Source organism: Scyliorhinus torazame, chromosome 6, assembly GCF_047496885.1.
Source record: "Scyliorhinus torazame isolate Kashiwa2021f chromosome 6, sScyTor2.1, whole genome shotgun sequence".
Classification (NCBI taxonomy): domain Eukaryota; kingdom Metazoa; phylum Chordata; class Chondrichthyes; order Carcharhiniformes; family Scyliorhinidae; genus Scyliorhinus; species Scyliorhinus torazame.
Genome location: NC_092712.1, coordinates 160,798,252 through 160,819,542, shown reverse-complemented (window position 1 = coordinate 160,819,542; position 21,291 = coordinate 160,798,252). Strand labels below are relative to the sequence as shown.

Sequence of the window (21,291 nt, the reverse complement as noted above, 5' to 3'; positions counted from 1 at the left end):
CCCCATCCTGGAAAAGACACCGACGCAAGGCCCTTCAGTCTAGTCCAGCCCCTTCAGCCTAGCCCAGCCTAAGTCCCCCAGACCCCCATCACACCTGAAGGACCCCACTTTACACCTTGGAGGTAAGTATAGAGTGGGGACAGATGCCCTTGGACCCCCTCGGAGTCCATGGTTGGCACTGCCAAGGGGTGAGGATTGGGAGGGGGGGTCTGAAGGGAAGGCTAAGGGTGAGGCTGCTGAGTGGGGGAGGGGCCTAAAGGGGAGGTGAATTTGGTGAGCCCATATGGGATATCGTTCACTTGGAGGGAGGGGCTTGCCAGTGATTTGAGGAGGGGGGGGGGGGGAGGGGGATACTGTAGTGTTATTCTGAGACTGTGGTGCCATTTGAGGAGCAGAACCTCTGCCCTGCATCCATTGAGTTTAGAAGAATGAGAGGTGATATAAGATCTTGAGGGGACTTGACAGGGTGGATACTTAAATGATGTTTCCCCCTTGTGGGAGAGACTAGAACTAGGGGGCACAGTTTAAAAATAAGGGTCGCTCATTTAAGATGGTGAGAAGAAGGAAGTTTTTCTCTGAGGGTCGTGAATCTTTGGAATTCTCTTCCCTGGAGTGGGATGGAGGCAGTGTCATTGAATAACTTTAAGACAGAAGTAGATAGAATCTTGACTAACAAGCGAGTCAAAGGTTATTAGGGTGTGTGGATGTGGTGAGGCCACAATCAGATCAGCCATGATCTTCCTAAATGGTAAAGCAGGCTTAAGGGGCCAAATGGTTGACTCCTGCTCCGAGTTCTTATGTTCACACAAGGCACAAGTCACAGACGCCCCTCCATAATTTTGGTGTGAAATCAACAGAAGGGCCACAAATGATGGCTCGACTAGGACACATTGGCCCAGATACGTATGGGGAGGCAGGGACATAGTTATTCTGGATGGAAAGGCCAGAAGTACAGGCTTCCCAGTCAAATGATGGATTTTCATTATTTTCATCAAGTCTCCACCCAACAGCCCACCTGATGCAATGACTTCTTGTTTGTTTTACTTGATAAACTATGTAATAAGGCAGCAGAGTATATCGAGGGAAGAAATTGTGGTGGGGGTGGAGGATGATCATTATGAAGGGCAGGGAGATTGTGGGTGGAGGGCGATACCAGTGGTTGATCATAGGGTGGAGCATAGGGTGATTTCAGGAAGGGTGAGATATTATGGATGGTGTTGGGGAATCATGTGGAGGGAAGCAGCTATGTTTGTTGAGCTTGATTTGAAGAAAATACCCCTCTTGGCCCATAAACAGTTCCGTAAATGCACTTGCATTGTGTGACAAGTTCTTCTCGCAATCTTTTATACCCCCAGTTTCGCAAGGCCCAGAAAACCCAGCTGAAATAGATAAAAATAAAAAGCATGTAAAAATGGACACAGTATAATATTTTACTGACTGACTGACCTCTGTTAAAAACAAAAGGTTAGAAGTAGTTTGGGGCCACGTTTGAAATCTTTATAATTTTAACTTCTCACCCAACACAAATCCATGCACTATTGAGGTTAAAATATCCTGATTGCGTTCCATTCTAAGGTGAGAATTCCTTCTTGGCTTTGTGCAGGTGGAGCACATAGCTGCCCAGCAAGGTAAGTGATGGGTGGGGACACCCTTAAGGTAATTAGATTTTTGATTATGGCATATAATGGGTAATACTGATTCAGCCACACATTAATGCACTTCCCTAATTTTAAATCAATTTTGAACTTCTCTGTGACCTGAAGGGAGATTTAAAAGTGTTGGTGGTCGGGGGGGGGTGATTGTGTAATCTGGGGGTGATAGAGTAGTAGACTGTCTCTGCCAAGTGGGGGCTCAAAGGAGCAAACCTCCCTCTAAGCTGAGGGGAGCAAGTTCAGTACCTCTGTGAATGAGAAGATATGGCAGGGATGGGACTGTCTGTGAGCAGTGTGATGGACCATGTGTTTTCAGTGAAATATCTATATTTTATCTTGGGGTGATGGCCCTTTATGAGCTGGATTTCTATAAAAGAAGTGTTCTTATAAAATTATGTTGGGGTCCAGTAAATGATCACCTGACCAAAGTGCCTGAGAGGAAAATAGGAAAAGAATGAACCAGACTTATTATTAGGGTGAGTGGGTTCCTAGGTATGGCTCTATGTTCAAGCAGTTTGTCTTTGTTTTGAGAACAATCTCGTTGCAGAGCAAGCAGAATTGAATCAAAATTCTATGTGTGCTGGTTGAAAGGGTTTTATAAATTACATTGATAACGTGGGGGGGGGGGGATGGAGCTCTACTGGAACAGCCAAGCTGAGAAGAGGTTTATGTGCAAAATTCTAGAGTTAAAGAATATTAGAACCAGGAGAGTTCTGAGCAGGTTACATTTAATTGTTGAATGGGAAGGCAGGATCATTGAATAACTTTATTATTCCATACAGCTGTGGGACAATTGGAATAGATTTGAAGAGAAAGCGTTGTTGAAAATAAGTGGTAGGCCCAAACGATCACAGACTACAAATCTTTGACCCAGTTCTCAAACCGAGTGGTTAATCTTCCATTTTTTGATAAATACCTGACGAGAGTTTTGGAGATGTAAGTCAAATGAATGTAGAAGGAAAGTTGAGTTTGGAAGTTTGTTTTAAAGTAAAGTTAACTGTGGTTATTAGTATGCATATTCTTACATTTTGTGTAGTAGAATGATTTTGTTTTAAACCATGAACCTTGTGGTTTTATTGCTTTAGTAAAGACATGGGTTTGCAGATTGTAAAAAAAATGTTACTAGTCTCTAGTGAGATCATGGGCTGGATTCTCTATTCTGGAAACAAAATGCTCCTGCCAGCAGAGACTCGCTCCTGGTCTCTGCTGGCGCTAGGGGCAGTGCCCAGGTGCAATACCCTCTTCTTTTCCATGTAAAGTTATGCATGGGGAAGATCTCATGAGATTTTGTCAGAATTCTGGTTTCAGGCTGCTATTCTTGCTATGATTGACAACTCCACACAACATCAAAAGCAGGTAAGTGCTTTCTGAAAAAAGGGGAAATCAAAACACGAAGCTGCTTTTGATGTGGTGAGGAGCTGTCCTCATAGCAAGTGTTTATAAACATTGTGGCTAGCATCAAAACAGGGTAATAGAGATGCATTCAAGCATGAAGGAAAAAATAGATGAACAATCTACCAAGCGCCTGTCATTGGAATAATACAACTGTCAATCATTGGCTAATGCAATGTATGGCTATGCAAAATTGAATGGAACATTTGTATTTCAAAGACTGTCAAGGGATTTCAAGTCCTTTGAAGTATATGTGGCTTTTGAGGAACCCTCTGACACTTGTAACTGCTGCTGCTTTAAACACTTTTGTTTGAAGCAGCAGATGTTAGGAATGGATAAGTGAAAATACAATGATTTTTCACTGGACTTCCTGGACTACTCTTCAGCCCTCAGGCAGACATCTATGTTGGGAGTCTCTGTTAAGGATCTTATGGAAGGATCTGATGGGGGAACTGGGGGTGGTGGTTTGATGGGGGGGGGGAGGGGTGTTTGGTCGTAGGTGGCAGGATTTCAATTGTGAGGGGAAGGACTTTAGGGGGCACTTCCGTTATGCACAGACCCTCTTGACTAACCATTACAGCGCCATGCTTGAAAAGACCTGCACCAATTCACACCTGCTGAAATCCCAGCTAAGAAGGCTGGAGCATCATGGCGGGCTGGAGATTCGGGTTTCAAGCCTGTTAATTGGATGCAAATGGGTGCAAATGACCCAACTGAATGGGCGCCAATCCCATTTTTAGGCCGATGCTCAATTCCCTGATGGATCGGGAAACACACTACTGGCGGCGGACAGTGGAGAATCCATCCCCATAACAACAGCTAGAAATTTAAATTACCACTACTAAAGCAGCCTCATTGCCCCTCAGGTTCACTCAGCTATCACTCCTGTGTTTCCTGATGTACCCTGGCTCCTGGTCTACCAATGCCTCAAACTCAAACTTCTAAAACTTGTGTTCAAGCCCCTGTATGGCCTCCCCTCTCACTACCCCCATAACAGCCTCCACCCTTACACCAATCTGAGATTGTCTGACCTATTGTACATTCCCCATTCATTTTATCTACCACTTACAGTTATGGCTACAGCTGTCACACACTTCAGAGTTTCCTTCCTAAACTTCATTGCCTCTCCCCATCCATCTCCTTCTTTAAGAACTTCCTTAAAATCCACTTCTTTAACTAACCTGTTGGAAGCCTTTCCTAATATCACCTTCCTTGACATGATTTTGATTATTGTCTGAATACATTCCTGTGAAGCGCCTCTGACCTGTTTTCTATGTTAAACATGCTGCATAAATGCAAATTTGTTCTTGAAGATTTGCTGATGCAACCAGAAAGACCCCCTCTTATTCCAGTTTGAGATATCCAGTGCTCATAATTGTAGTGATCGGACGGAGCTCTTTAGATGGTTGAGCTAGTTCCTTCTGTATCAAATCTCTAACTTTTTTTTGACTGAATATACGGTTCAAATAGCATTGGAGTACATTGACTTGAACTAATCTACGGCAAAAAGCTAGTATTGCATAATAAGCCAATTAGCTCTTCATGGCTGAGTACATGAATAATTCACACTTTCTGAAAGAGTATTATAAATATGTTTACGAGGTCAATGAAGAAGTATCTCTATCTTAGCTGGTCTGCTGTGCATAATGTTGCAGTTAATGCCCTTGGCTCCCTTTTCTACTGCTGCAGAGTTGCTGATAAAGTAGTATCAGTATCTATTACTTCATTTATCAAAGCAAATATGATCTGAATTGCTTTGAAAATGCAGATAATTTAATTCTTGTTTATTTCTTTACAATTAGAAATATAGGAAATGTAGAAAATCTGATATCAATAAAACCCATTATTTTGGTGATACCCTAGGGAGCACATTGTCCCATTTTCCAGCATCTACCATTCCATTTTATAAAGTCAGATTTGTTTGATTTCTTGATGCTATAATTGCTGCCATTCTCCAAAAGCGAATTAGTTAGGGTGGATTTGTGGAGCTATTTTTTTAACCATATTTTTCTTTGTTCTGTTGTAACTGCTCTTCAAGGAAGGTTTTAGCAAGAGAGGACAGAATACTGTCAGTTGTAAATAGCCGATTTCAAGAGGGGTGGACCCAATTATGGACGATTGTTGTGGAGATAGAGGACACAGCTAAGTTAGCACTTTACATGTCTTTGCTAGAAAAGATGACGCTGCCAATGCAGCAATAAAGGAAAGGCATCTCCTTCTTTAAGAACTTCCTTAAAATCCACTTCTTTAACTAACCTGTTGGAAGCCTTTCCTAATATCACCTTCCTTGACATGATTTTGATTATTGTCTGAATACATTCCTGTGAAGCAATAATTGGTGAGATAATGATGATAAAAGGGAAGCATTGTCCTCCAAAGTCATACAGTCCAGATGGGATGCAATCTAGGTTACTGAGGGAAGTTGACATTCTGGCCGCAATCTAATGTTCATTAAATATTGGGAGGATGGTAAGACAGTGCTTGTGAGGAAGTGGATGCCAGGGAACTGGAGATTGCAAAGGTTACGATGCGATTCACTGACCCCGTTGCACCTGGCATAGATCTGTGCACAATGGGTGAATCACGCGAGAATCTCAAATCGGGTTCCGCACCTGACCGGTCACAAGTCAACTGACTCGTTTTGTCCGGCATGATCTGAATCTATTGGGCAAGATCCGGATCTGCATATTTCAATGAGGCATTAGGCTCCCAATAGTCAGGCCATTATTTAGTACTGTTTCACACAAACGTGAACCAGTCGTGACGGTACCTTTGTGGGTTTCACCAGGCATTAGAGACCTCCAACTGGTCGGAGACAGGGCAGGGTGGTTTCACAGCCAATTGAGGCCAATTAAGGGCAATCTCCATCTCATTAGCGAGATGGAAGCCCAATCTAATGGCCTCTCGGGAACTAACCAGCTTCCCAGCGAGAGGTCACGCGGGAGTCATTTAGCACACTTTTAAAAACGGAAACCTAGCGCAATGGATGCTGAAGGGATTGGTGGAGGTAAGCAGCTCTTTGCGTTTTCAGGAATGCAGCCAGGGGCACTGGAGCTGCTCTTCCAGTGCTGGGAGGGTGGGGGAAGCCTCGGAGGGTGGGGGGAGCCTCTGGTGGAGGTGGGCCGAGTCATGGGGCTGGGCGCTATCGGTCAGGGGTTGCCCCTTGGCTAGGGGTGGTGAAGGGCTCAGTGTCCACAGGTCCTAAAGGCCAACCCCCAAATTGTGTAGACCTATAATGGGGGCAACTATAGCTGCAGCCTGTCCGTCCCATCAAACACGTTGAGGACAGAGTCATGTTCCTGACTATATGCTGACGGTCACTTTAATTCCTTTGGCTGTGAGCAACCTCTGGTTGCACAGATGAAGACTATTGATAATAAGGAATTGGCATTGTTAGTTATGTGTGAAAACTTCACCGCTCTCAAATGCATTCCTGTGGGTACACATGCCATGTCCTAGACAGGTGTTATTGCCAAGCATTCCAATCAAACTGTGAAGCCTGGACACATTGCCTGAACCCTGGGGTGTCAACACACATAGGCAGCAGCCAAGAACCAACACCCAAGAGCTGGGCATCAGCACAAGGGATATTGCCGCAATAGAGGGTGAGTGTGTGGAACAGGGGAAGGTATCTGAACACACTCCCCCAGGTGTTTCCGGCAGGAGCTGGGAGGTTGAGGGGCTCCTGATGTGACTGGGCATGAATGTGCAGGGTAGAATCCTCCAGCACAACTGGCTCAGCATCATCCCCTGTGCCCGTAGCCTTTGGGACTTCTGCAATCAGCTCTGCACTCGCCGGAGTGTCGCCGACATCTCCTCCTTATTCACACGGCCGCACCCTAGTATCTGCATCAGCTCAGGGATAATGTTGCCCAGGGGCTTGGCATCAGACTGGGACTCAGCTGAGTCCTTGGATCCAGCAGACCTCTGACTACTGACTCTTCTGGGTGTTCCTGCCTCCACCTGATGGGCATAAGCAACTGTGTGGTGTAGACCAGATTTTGCCCCTGATATTTGTCCACTACTGTTGCCCACCAAGGTGTGCATCTGCGCTGATGGAGGGTGGGGATGCCAACTGTGACACCTCAACAGTGGCATTCTCGGAGCTCCCATCTGAGGTGGCAGGGGGGAGCGACCCCCAATGGCCCGGCCCCATCAGATGGAAATACTGCAAGAGAATGGTCATGTGGTCAGTGAGAGAGAAGGACCATTTTTTCTGTCATTAATGACTCACTGGAGACAGGTCACCTGGGTGAAGGGGCAGTGGATCCTCACCTCTGCGGTACAGACTGCTCTATCCTCGGACATCCCCATGATCTCCAGGGCCTGTTCCTCATAGTGGGTGAGTACTCTGATGTCTGGACCCCGCCGCCTCTCTGGGCCCTTTCCCATGGGGGAGCTGGCGGGCAGGGTCCAGGCAAATCAGCTGGCAGGACAGCCAGTTCCCTGTGAAGCTCGTGGGGGATCATTTCCGGCACTAAGTGCCGTTAAATACTGGCCGCGGTCTCGCCGGCTTGGCTGACAGGAAGCACCAAGGAAATCACGCCCGATACAGCATTTCAAACTTTTTCTATTAAATTGCATCCGATACCTCGATTTAAAAAGAGCAGATGGGTAAACCTTTCAATCGTAGGCCAGTCAGCGCAACATCAGTGATGCAGAAACTTTTAGCACCAAATTCCCAACTTATTGTAACATCTACATTGCTAAATTCAAATAATTTGGATAATTCAATTTTCTTCACATAAAAACAACTTTGGATTATCAAGCGTAGACATGTGCTCTAGTTTATGTTCACTTCCACTTGTTGGAACAGTTGCTGAAGTTTTTTCTATTTTCTTTCCAGAAAAAGTGACAAAATACTGTGATGAAACTGGGAACTGGTTTAAGCATCCAGAAACCAATCGAACTTGGTCCAACTATACATTCTGTAACAAGTTCACAGATTATAAAATAAAGGTAGGTTTCACCAGCCTTTAAATCAGCGTCCATTGGTGGAACTTAATGCTCCCCCGGAGGAGAGTTCAGGGGTGGGAGGGCATGGAAGTGTGATTGGGTCGGAAGCTACTGGCAATCCCACCACTTTCTCACCTCCCCTGATTAAGCTGGGGCTTGGCGGGCGGCACGGTGATGCAGTGGTTAGCACGTCTCTGCCTCACACGCCAAGGACCCGGGTTTGATCCCTGCCCCCGGGTCACTGTCAATAGTTAGCACATGCTCCCCATGTCTGCATGAATCTCACCCCCACAACCCCAAAATAATGAGCATGGTAGGTGGATTGGCCACGCTAAATTGCCCCTTAATTGTAAAAAGTTAAAGAAATGAAAAAGTGTGGGGGTTGGCAGCTAGACATTCAGGAGGCCTTCCCACCTGGAGACTAATTGAGGCCCTTAAATCATCCCAGACTACATTTGCCCAGAACAATGAAATCAGGCACAGAGAGACATTAGAGAGAGTTCACCTCTGGAGCACTGCGCCAATTTAGTATTTGAGCCAGTGGGGGGGGGGGGGGGGGGCTGGCGGCGGGTGTGGCACCCAGGGTGTGATGCGCGGGGGCGGGAATGAAAGGGTGACAGAAAAAGAAAAGGCACTAATAATCTATCCTTTGTTTATTCATGAAATGGTGGTCACTCACCTTTTGGCAAATGTCTACTCAGCAAGTTTCTTTTGATTCCTCTTTTTTAATGTCTTTAATGCTTTATTTCCTCAATCACAGGGGGGCTAATGTTAATCAGTCCCATTAATATCTCAGATTTTTAGTTGGCATCCTTCTATCAATTAGCACCGACAACTTTGTTCTGTTCCATGAAAAGCAAGCTGCAGTAAAAAGGTTATGTTTCTTTTCACGTGATTCATTATTAGAACTGAAGTAAAGTTGGCTCTTTCACAAAATTCAAATGTAGCCTCAAGAGCAGAATGGATTAACTTGAACAAATGCTCATAAGTGATGCATGCCACAAGAAACATTTAAACATGTTATAATATTTTATGTGAGCAAACATTTTGACCCAATCGCTTTAATAATATTAAATTTCTATAAAGAGGCTAGGAAACCTAAAGGTTTTTTTTGAAAATTATCACACCAATGAAATTAGCTTTTTTATAATCCTTTCAGTTGCCTATTTGTAAACTTCAAATTTCCAACTAAATTCCAGAATAATACTTGAAGAATCAATAATAAATACTTATAAAAATGATATTTATTCTGCAGTTACATGGTCTTTCCATTGTAAGTGATGTTATCTTTTGCTCTTACCAGATGGCACGCATCCTTTACTATATGGCTGTTGTGGGTCACACACTGTCAATTATATCACTATTGATTTCCCTGGCTATTTTCTTCTATTTCAAGTAAGTAGATCAACTTTCAGCTAGTCCTTTCTAATCCAAACATGAAGACGTGTATAATTAATTTGTGTTGATATACTTTAGATGAAAAGTAAAAGGTTATAAATTAGTTATGGATCATATATGGCACATACCTAATGCACACAGACACTTGGGGGGGCCAGAGGATCCTCATGAATTGGGCCTAATTTCAATCATGCAGGTCCTTGTATTTGAACATATGTAGCTTTTAGCAAGCATAAGTGAGCAACATTGTGAGCCCAATTGATCATCTTAAATTGGTGGTTAGTGTAATTTTTAGCACACTCAGGATTGTTCAATAAGTGCCACCCAATCACATCTCATGTTGGACATAACGTTCTAACTTTTGCAAGCATGGGTTGGTTGAATACAGTCAGTACTCTGCCCATTGTGAACAGCCGAAGGGATGAGCTGTTTGATAAGAGCTAGGATTGTCCGACCCCGCGCCGGGTCGGAGAATCGGCAGGGGCCGCAAAAATTGCGCGACGCCGACTTGCAGATTCTCCGCCGCTGATTTTCGGGCGCCTGCGGGATCGCCGCCGCACCTGTCGGGGGCCGTTGAAAGCACACCCACCACTCCTCCCCCCCCCCCCCCCCGGCGATTCTCCAGGCATTGACGGGCCGAGTTCGGCAGAGTCCCGCCGGCGTGGGTTACGTATGGTCCCACCCGGTGGGACCTCGGAGTTCTGTCTGTGGGAGCCGTCCTGGTGGGGGGGGCGTGGGGATCCGTCCCTGGGGGGTGCCCTCCACGGTGGCCTGGCCCACTATCGGGCCTACCGTTTGGCGGGCGGGCTAGTTCCGTGGGGGCCTATGTTCCTCCGTGCTAGGCCCCTGTAGGGCTCCGCCATATTGCCCGGGGCCCGGTGCGGAGACGGGAACCCATGCGCATGCGCAAACTCGTGCCGGCCATGGCGCGCATGCACGGACTCGTGCTAGCCGTGGCCTGCCAGCTCTCGAATGCTGGAGCTGCGGACACCACTCAGGTGCCGTACTAGCCCCCTAGGAAGGTGTGGATATCTGCCAGTTGAGGCCCTTTGACGCCGGAGTGACTCGTGCCACTTTTCACGCCGGCATCAGAACTTGGCCGCAGGATGGAGAATCCAAGCCATGATCTGTCAGTCATTGGGATATATGGCTATGTACCTAACAGTGCAGCAGCACTGAAATTTATATATAGGTACATTGCACAGTACCCGGGAAGCTCTTGACCGGACGTGTACCAGATTTGGGGATTTTACGGATTTTGGCTCCTAAACCCAGCATGTACTTTTAATACATAAAACAATTAAGAATTAAATGGCTTTCTTCAAATTTGTAACCAGGGTGTCAGGTTCAAATGTAGCCCGTTTCAGGTCCTTCTGGATTTTGGGACATTGGATAAGGATCTATAACACATTATCTATTTGTGTGTTAGGCAGAACACCTTTTTGGCTGATGGCAACTTCCTGTTAGTGAAACGCACCATTCGTATTGTCAGTGCATTGTAGAAGTGCGGAACAGCCAACTTCACCTGTTGCTCAAATTCTTGACATACTTTACCTTTCCATGGCAATCTGAGATAGACTGCGATCATTTCAGGTCTGAAAGCCATGGCCTGAGGTCCATTCATGAGTAAGCACTGTACACAGATGTGTATGACCTGGACAAGCTAGCCATAATCCCACAGGGTAGATTTGATGTGAACAATATAGTGTTAAACTTGCACGGTGAGCAAATGGTTTGAGCCTGATTTACAAGATTGCCAATCAGGCCAACCTTATTGTGAGTGGATGTGTAGAAATTCCAATGCACATATTGGAGTAGTAGAGAACCCATTAATGGATTTCTCAACGAGTACATCAGGGAAAGAGAGCTCAGGAGATTTCTCCATTTCAAAAGTCAATTTGAGCACGTGATGGAATGTATTACGGTGTGTAAGGAAATTCTAACATGCATTCAGAAATAGCAAATGCATCATCTACATTTTGGAAATATGCTCGGGTAGGAGATTGAGGTCATTCCATCAAAGGCACCTTTCTCCTGGAAACTGACAAAGATGTTAGCGAGTGCTGGCCTAATGGGTAACCCTGGCAACACCATCTATTTAAGCATACATGGTGTCACTAAAGCTGAATTCAAGTAGTGCCTGAAACCAGTTCTGATCTGAATCACAGTCAGACATATCTGATGAGTTGGAAAATTCATTTGAAGATCAAGAGCAAAATAAGTCTTTGTTGGAGAAAACTTCTCCTCAGATTCAGGCCAGAATGAGTCAACATCCTTCTTAACCTCAGGAGGTTTGGGTCAAAAAAGGGGATCTATTGGATGAGTAAAATGTTAGAAATCCAGCTGATGCTAATACTGGACAAATCAGGTTCCAGAGTGAAACCTGACTTATTAGGTCCTGGGTGGGATTCTCCATTAGCCAACGCCGAAATAGGGGCTTGCGATTAGGCGGAGAATAGCTTCCAATGCCATAACCGCGGCAGGCGCCGGTTTGATGCCGTATCACGATTTCCCGTCACCTTGAAAACGGCATCAATGTGATGCATGCCACGCATACTTTAATCACTGTTTGCCTATCATTAGAGGGCCCACCCGTGATTCTCCGCCTCCGATGGGCCGAGTTCCCGACGACGCGGACCATAAGTGCCCTCAAAAATGGTGAACCTGGCGTGGTGGCTGCTGAGGGAGAGAGAAGGTGTATGAACTGTGTCCAGCCGCTGGCCATAAGACCGTAAGACATAGGAGCAGAATTAGGCGGAGTCTGCCCCGCCATTCAATCATGGCTGATATTTTTCTCATCCCCATTCTTATGCCTTCTCCCCATAACCACTGATCCCCTTATTGATCAAAAACCTATCTATCTCTGTTTTAAAGACACTCAGTGATTTGGCCTCCACAGCCTTCTGTGGCAAAGAGTTCCACAGATTCACCACCCTCAGGCTGAAGAAATTCCTCCTCATCTCTGTTTTAAAGGATAATTTCTTTAATCTGAGATCGTGTCCTCTGCTTCTAGTTTTTCCTACAAGCGGAAACATCCTCTCCAGGTCCACTCTATGCAGGCCACTCAGTATCCTGTCAGTTTCAATAAGATTCCCCCCTCCATTTCTCCTTCCAAAGTGCATAACCTCACACTTTTCCACATTGTATTCCATCTGCCACTTCTTTGCCCACTCTCCTAGCCTGTCCATGTCCTTCTGCAGCCCCCTTGCTTCCTCAATACTACTTGCCCCTCTACAGATGTTTGTATCATCTGCAAACTTAGCAACAGTGCCATCAGTTCCCTCCTCCAGATCATTAATGTATATTGTGAAAAGTTGTGGTCCCAGCACCGACCCCTGAGGTACACCACTAGTCACCGGCTGCTATCCTGAAAAAGACCCCTTTATCCCCATGATGTGTTATGTACTCTGGGATAACACAGGCTGCAACTGGATGCAGCTTTGACCAAAAGATACTCCAGACCTTGAAGTTAGTTCAATCTGATTTATTGAACTGGTAGCACAGTTAGCACAGTTCTCTATGAGTTCGAATCTCTGCTAACCTAAGTGTGGTTACTCTGTCTGACTGAACCAGACTAGCTCTTAGCCACGTGCTGGAGGTGTGATACTGTACATACACCCTGACTCACTCATTAGATGTTCATCAGTGGAAAGAGGCGGAGTGTGAATGCCTCATGTCTTTTACAGTGAGATACCACCCCTGAGTGTCCTGCCTGCTCATTGGTCATGTCCTTTTCTCTGTGTTCATTAGCTGCCTGTCTGTATATCATTATGTGCATGTTTGCATATCTTGAGACACCCCACTCTCTGCCTTCTGCCAGTCAGCCAATCCTCTATCCATGCCAGGATCTTACCCTTAACACCATGGGCTCTTAACTTATTTAACAGTCTCCTATGCGGTACCTTGCCAAAGGCTTTCTGGAAATCTAAATAAATCACGTCCACTGGTTCTCCTTTGTCCAACTTCCTTGTGTCATGTAAGAGTACCTTCAAGAAATGGCTGTTTATAAATGGTGTGTATATAAATATCTGTAGTGAGAGTACCTTTAAGAAATGGGTGTTCACTACTGCAGTGATGTCAGAGAGTGGGTGGAGCTGGGCTGTTTGCTGCAGGGTGTGTTTTAGTTTCGTTTTCAGTGTTGGAGCCAGACCAAGCAGGTGTACTGCTGCTCTCTCTGACATCAAAAGACTATCTCTTGATCATTTGGTGAATTCAGAATTATAAATGTTCTCAGTAGTGAATGTAAACCTAATGTGCTTCTGTTTTAAAAGGTGTTTTAAGTTGTATGGATGTTAAAAGGAAAGCTTAAAGGATTACTTAGTGTTGTAGTCTTTGGGGGTTGTATTTGAATTAATGGTTGCTAAGATGGTCACTGTATGTTTTAAAATGGTTAACTTGAGTTCTTAGAATAAACATTGTTTTGCTTTAAAAAAATACTTTTCCATTTCTGCTGTACCACACCTGTAGAGTGGGCCTTGTGCTCCCCATGCCACAATCTATTAAAAGTTGTGGGTCAGGTGAACTCCATGATACACTTTGGGGTTCTCTAAATCCTGGCCCATAACACTTGTTAGTTCATCAAAGAACTCTAGCAAATTTGTCACACATGACCACCCCTTGACGAAGCCGTGCTGACTCAGTCCTATTTTATCATGCACTTCCAAGTACTCCGCGATCTCATCTTTAATATTGGACAATAAAATCTTACCAATGACCGAAGTCAGGCTAACCGGCCTATAGTTTCCCGACTTCTGCCTCCCTCCAACAGTGGTGTTACATTTGCGATTGTCCAGTCCTCTGGGACTCTTCCTGCCTCCAGTGATTCCTGAAAGATCATCACCAATGCCTCCACAATCTCTTTTAGAATGCTGGGGTGTAATCCATCTGGTCCAGGTGATTTATCCACCTTCAGGATTTTCAGTTTCCCCAGAATCTTCTCCTTAGTAATAGTCACTGCACTCACCTCTGCCCCCTGGTTCTCCTGGAGCTCTGGTATCCCACTGGTATCTTCCACCGTGAAGATTGATGCAAAGTAACTTTTCAGTTCGTCGGCCATTTCTTTGTTTCCTATTATTTCTTCTCCAGCCACATTTTCCAGTGGTCCAATGCCTATTTTTGCCTCTCTCTTGCCTTTTACATATTGAAAAATACTCTTCCTATCTTCCTTTATATTACTAGCTAGCCTGCACTCATACTGCATCTTCTACCCCCTTATTCCGAGGGGCTTCTTCCAGGGCCGAGGGAAGTAGTGGCGTGTGGCCACGAGGTGGGCTGTGGGGTCGGGGTGGGTGGGTACGCAACACCATTACCACAGCCGGGAAGGTAACCATGTGGCTGCACATGCCACTAACAGCCCACTTTAAATCTGGTGCCCTGGGTCATATAGGTGACCCCCCCGAGACACCCTCCTGGGTGCCCTCTGTCCCCAGTTGACCCATCAGCTGTATGGGTGCTCCAATACAATCTGCCCCATATTTTTGACTTTGATAAGTGTGGAGTGTGTGTTTATGTGCAGCTGCAGCTTGTCAGACCTGCGAGTGTCCATCACGGACCTGGCAAATCCTGCACCATTTTTCATGGGAATCAATGGTGTTCCACTTAGTCACAGAAACGGCGAATCCAGACCCTTATCTTTGTTTTTTGTTTGGAAACCATGAAGGGAAGGTACTGTACAAATTCACAGGAGTCTGCTGATGAACTTTAGCACAAAGAATAAAACATCTATTAAACAAGAAAAATGAACTATATTACACCAGACACAAGAAATTAAATCAAATCACACTATGTCTCATAGATTATCATCGAATTTACAGTGCAGTAGGAGGCCATTCGGCCCATCGAGTCCGCGCCGGCTCTTGGAAAGAGCACCCTACCCAAGGTCAACACCTCCACCCTATCCCCATAACCCAGTAACCCCACCCAACACTAAGGGCAATTTTGGACACTAAGGGCAATTTATCATGGCCAATCCACCTAACCTGCACATCTTTGGACTGTGAGAGGAAACCGGAGCACCCGGAGGAAACCCACGCACACACGGGGAGGATGTGCAGACTCCGCACAGACAGTGACCCAAGCTGGAATCGAACCTGGGACCCTGGAGCTGTGAAGCAATTGTGCTATCCACAATGCTACCGTCTCTACCTGTAATATCCTTACAGGCAGGTAAACAATTTACAATTACAACCCTGTGCTCCAATATTCAGGGCAAGTATGCGGTAAATGTGAGTTAACAAACGAACTGCGGTCAGACACACCACATTCCAACTTGAATGACAGATGCGACCAATGTAGATTCCATGGATTTCTCAACAACCCCCACGACGTTTGCCACATTGTGAGCCAACTAGTCTCATTGACATGTTGTCTTTCTCACAAACGTTTCAGATCACCACACTTGAAGATTTTGTCTTGGAATTCTCTCCAAATGTCACTCCCGCTTAGTCAACTGCAACAATGATTCACCTCCAGGGTTTCAGTCTCATCTTCCATGATTCCTTTCCCCTGGATCTCAGATACACGTTCAGTTCACCTTATAAGCAGAATTACAGATCTTCAGCCATGCCAAGCAGAACACCACTGCCCCAAAATCCCACAGTAAGGAATTACCAACTTTCAGCTGCCTGCTCAGATCTTCAGGGCTTCTCTCAAGCCCACTTCACTTAAAGTCTGATCCTTGCAGCTCTCTCTTTAACGCAGAGCCTATTGCTCTGCTCCTTCCTTGTAATTTAACTTCTCAGGACCTATTTTTAATTCCTGTCACTGTCCCTTGCTTGGCACTGCTTTCTGAGATCTCTTTCCAACCGCTGTGTTTGGACCTGCCTGGGAGTTTCGTCTGGACCCTGCCCTAGACACCTCTGGAATGACGCTCCCATTCCTGTCATGTGACATGTAGTGTCACGCCATTTCACTTATTTTCTTCTGTGCAGATGCACAGGGCCAGTTTTCAACCTGAAGACCGTAAAAGACACCAACTGTGAATGTGGTGCAATTTCCTTGCTGGCACATGCGCAGAAGGTCCAAGACTGGCCGTCCCAATCTCCCTATTCAGATTAAGGTAAATTGTTTCATCACAAAATAAGAAAACAAGAAATGTATATAAGTTGAATAGAATTTGTGTAACTTGCTTGTTAAGAAGAGATGCATGTAATAGCGCCTCTTGCCATGTATGTATGAAGCAAAACAAGAATAAACCAGTTCCATTGGGTATCTGCACTTAATGTGGCACACTATCTTCTTTTTATCCTGCTGAGATATTCCAGGTGTAAGTGTCTTCAGAGGCATGTTTATTGCCTGTGTCGACTAAGATTCACCAAGAAAGTGGTCACTGATCCAGAAACCCACCCACAAACAAACCCAACCGTGAATCTGTTGACATTGGCTATATATATGTTTCTGGAACCCACCTCTTCATTCACCTGAGCAGTGCTCCGAAAGCTAGTGATTCGAAACAAACCTGTTGGACTTTAACCTGGTGTTGTAAGACTTCCTACCATGTCAGTTTGAGCATTGGTATCTGCAAGCATGGTGGAAGCAGCCTGAGCCTGCAGGTACTAGGCATGAATTCCATGTCCTCAGTCCGAACTTCTACGCTCAATAGTGAGAAATGTCATCCACTTGTGCTGCAGTGGAAGCTGAGACAGGCGGCGGGATGCTCCGCCCCGCCACATTTCTGCCTTACCCGCCAGCAGGATGCTCCGTTACGCCGGCGGGTCAATGGGGAACCCCGGGCTACCGGCAAAACGGAGCATCCGCCAGCGCAAAATCCCGTCCAAGGGCTACCAGATGCTGCGTCACAGCTGGAACTGCTGCCATGGACTTGACCATTAGGGTGGACTTGAATCTCTGAACAAAGTCCTCTGCTAAGTTAGAAGGGGCCTCCTCCATGCTTCACGCCAGTGACAACAGGCCTGCTCATGCATCAAACATTGCAATGGTGATGAACAGACAGCACAAGGTGTGTGCACAGTCTGCCTTGACTCGATTGGGTGCAGGCTACTGATAGGCCGTGAACCAGATGTCTACTAATGGGACTTATGTAATCTTTAGTTCCTTGTGTAATCAGGCATTGTATGCAAAAGAGGAATTTAAAAAAATTCTTATCATAATAATCTAGACTTTTCTTTTAGCCTGTCTTAGTGTAAATCATTCGATTAACTTGACTTGGCACAAGAATTATTTCTGTAGGCTGAGACTTCAATCCCCAGCAACGCAATGCCAATTTATATCTCCACATGATTCTTCAGCACATATTTTTGATTTTCACATAGTGTTAACTGACTTGCTTTTAACTTTTGATCAAATAAAACAGAGAACATTGCCAAGATAATCTAACCGTCTTACATTGAGCAGAGTGATATAACGATATACTTCAAGGATACTGATGGTTTCTCTGTGTATTTGTCCAAAAAACACCGCACATTTGGCCAACAAAATGAACAGAACTTCTTAAGTGAAAATATAAACCCTGTAGACATATGGGAAGATTCAAAAGAGAATTTACAAAACTGAACAAATATGTACTGTTTCATGCTGGGAATCTTTGTTAAAGAATCAAAGTGCATGTTACTACTTGCTAGGTGTTTAGTGTTCCATGACAGGCAGTCCTCAAACTTTCAAACACAACATGACCTTTTCGTAATGCTTTGGTTACTTGATCACTTCAATTGCTTTTGAAAATAATTATGTTGAAAGATATTTACATTCAATTTAAATGCACAAAAAGTTGCCACTGTAGAATAAAGAAATGTTACTTATCTTCCAAATTCCAAATAAAACGTTTTCCTCCATGAATAAAGATAATCTGCAGATTTAGCTAGCCCAGAGGAATACTCTCACAATCAAAAGGACAGACACAAAGACGTTTCCCATTTTCTGCTTCACACCAGCTCTTATAGGTTTTACCACTGACTGGGCTGGATCACTCCAAAGATGATTGCTGAAGAGGGCTGAGACACTCCAGTACAATGAAAGAAAATCAATCGAAAATGATCAGTCCAATGGATCTGATGACACAAATCGTATCATTAAATAGATGAGATAGGTGGTTAGTTCTTTTAGAAGCTCAATGAAGACGGTGGCCAATTATTTTTGCTGGTATCACCCTAACTCTGCCAAAAAAACATCATAGGTTGAGGAATTTTATACGCAAGTTCCATTGAGCTTCTGAGTTACTGTGGTCTGTAACCCAAGTTGAATAAATTGTACGCCAAGATGGTCCTTCCCACAACATTGACCACAGCCCCAGATTGAGTTAATAAACATGGTGGCCTTCCACTGATTCTGCCTGTTGCAATCTTTTTTGTGATAAACACATTGCGGCTCTATTAACATCACTTCAGGTGATCTCTCTTAAATATATAAAGGAATATTTTTAATGTAAGATAAACAATAAATGATTACATTTCATTACATTTATAGGTTGTATTGGTTCGGGGAAAATGTACAATTTTGCTTATGCAAATATGGTTAGGAAACAGGAACATGATGGGCTGGGTTCGCCGATTTTGAGGCGATGGCCGGAGCATGTGTCTACATTTACAATGAAAAAGTCGCCGGCGCCCCCGCACCGATGCTCTGCCCGGTGGGGGCTAGCAGCCGCACCACCTAAACCCCCCAGCGTTGCCTGCAGATATGGACGGTGAATTGCCGGGTCCGTGGCCGAGCACGGCATGGCAGCGACCTGCATCGGTCGCGCTGTACAACATGGCACCGGCCGCGTGCGGACCCGGCCTGCTAGATAGTGCCCCCCTCTCCATCCCCGGACCATCCCCCACCAGTCTCCCTAGCCCCAGCCGAACCCCCCACCCCCGGCCAGCGGAACGTCTCCCCCCCTGATTGTGGCGGCACTGGACAGTCTGCAGTGGCCACGCGAGGTTGACAAAACCTCAGACCACAAGTGATCCACGCCGTCGGGGAGTTGGCCCATCGGGGGCGGAGCATCGGGGGAGAGCCTTCAGGTGATGTCCTGAGGCCGTCCCAACAGCATGCAGCATACCCACCGATGATGCCGTTTTGGAGGGGCGGAGCATCTGAAAAACGGTGCCGCCCCCGATTTTGGCGGCAAAAGGGATTCTCCGGCAAATCGCCGATTGCAATTTCAGCGTCAGCAATCGGAAAACCAGCCCAATGTCACTTCAGGAAATCAGTGTAATTTCAATTTGCACCCTTTTTGCCAATAGCCCCAAAGCAGAAACACCACCCCTGTGTTTGAGGAATGAGGATATAAAGTAAAGTTGCCACAGTCCCAGATGACTATAGGGTGCTTTCCCCTTTGAGGGGGGAGCTGGTTGGTGGTGATTTAACCTGAGGATCACCACACCTCAGGCGAGGGGTGGGATTGAGAGGCCGGGCCGGAATTGAACGCTCACTATTGGCCTTGCTCCTTTGCAGATCATGGGCACAATTCTACGGCCTTGTTGCACTCTCGCTCAAGCGAAATGGGGCTGGTGAATAGCGGGAGAGGCCAAAAACGAGAACCACCCCCGGCACAAACAGTTTGCGATGCAACCAGCCCACTCCCTTATGCAAAATCGGGATCTCCGTAGCGTGGCAAGAAACCAATTATCACCACGTAAGCCCAATTTCCATACAATTAATAAAAGTCACCCCATATCCAATGGCCTCACGTCATTCAGCGGCCTCCTCAGCAAGTGGTTACGCTGGCCCGATTAGTACTCCTTTTGAAAAACCTGAACCTGGTGGAAGGACTTCTGTTGGGAGCCGAGGAGATGAGTAGCCATCTTTGTTCACAGGCAGAGAGCCCAGGGGTGCTGGGATTTCCATCCCAGTGCTTGGCAGGGGATGGGGGACCATCGGCTGGGGTGGGCCGCCATAGCTGGGTGGGGGGGGGAGATGCTAGGGGGAAGATGCTGAGGGGGCAACTGGGGGGCATCCGCTAACAGCACCGCCATACCAACCCCTGGATCGTGTTTACCCATTCCAGAGGCAACCCTTGTCCCTGCCCATCTACCCCACCCACGACTGCTGAGGATTCTGGCCATGCGTTGAATGCTATTGCTAATAGGGAATTGGCAATCATGGTTAAGTGAGCACTTCACACCTCCCAAGTGGATTCATGTGGGTGGGCAGGCCATGTAGCATGTGGGAGGCATTGCCTAGCATTCCAATTGCACCTTGATGTCTGGACACTGCGCCTGAACACTGTGGGAGGCAACACCACACTCGTAGCAGCCAACTTCAGAACACGCAGGGGATGGGACACAGCTCCGGCGGTGTGTCCATGGCCGGAGGATGGGTGGTGCCACCAGGAAGGGAGATGCCTGGAGAGATGGGCCAAGGGTTCAGAGATCGGCCTGCAATGTAGACGAAAGTGATAGAGGCATCATATTAGTTGTGCACAAGGGTGTTTAATGTGTAATACAAGTGCCCACTCTCCTGATGGTGCTGCCATTCACCCTCCCAACCCCCACCCCCATCTTCTGCCAACCCCCCCCCCATTCCACCCTTACCCCTCCCCGGTGCCCTCAGTGATCCTCAACGTGCTTGGCCCTCCTAGCTCTACCGCTATGTCTTGCTGTTTCCCCAGGTTTTACATCTGAGGTGGAGGCAGACAGCAGCTTATCTCATCACTTGGCCCTCGATGCACCTGGCGGGTGTCCTCTCGGGGCTCTGAGGCCGGAGAGCCCAGCGCACATGTTGGCGGCACATGCGCAGCCGTGCCGCCCTGTTCCATGTGCTGAATTTGAGTTGTGGCCTCATTAGAGGGGTGGAACACAGGGGAGCTGGTGGCCACCATCGCCGCTCCACGGGACGGGTCCAGGCTGGCACTCCGCGTCCCCTCCTTCCGCTCGGTGCCCGTGGGGCCCCAGGCTTAACCTTGGACAGAAGGGCAGCTGGTTCGAGCCCTGGCTGCCCCTGCTTCGTCTGGCTC

At 46.4% G+C, this 21,291-nt stretch overlaps 1 protein-coding gene across 1 annotated transcript in view; it reads left to right on the top strand.

Moving 5' to 3' along the window:
* The window catches only part of calcr (calcitonin receptor), a 546,460-nt gene that overhangs the window by 289,649 nt on the left and 235,520 nt on the right, over positions 1–21,291 (top strand). Inside the window, exons 8-9 of the mRNA XM_072509015.1 lie at positions 7,891–8,003; positions 9,304–9,395. Coding sequence (XP_072365116.1) covers positions 7,891–8,003; positions 9,304–9,395 — 205 coding nt within the window. The remainder of the gene's footprint in view (positions 1–7,890; positions 8,004–9,303; positions 9,396–21,291) is intronic.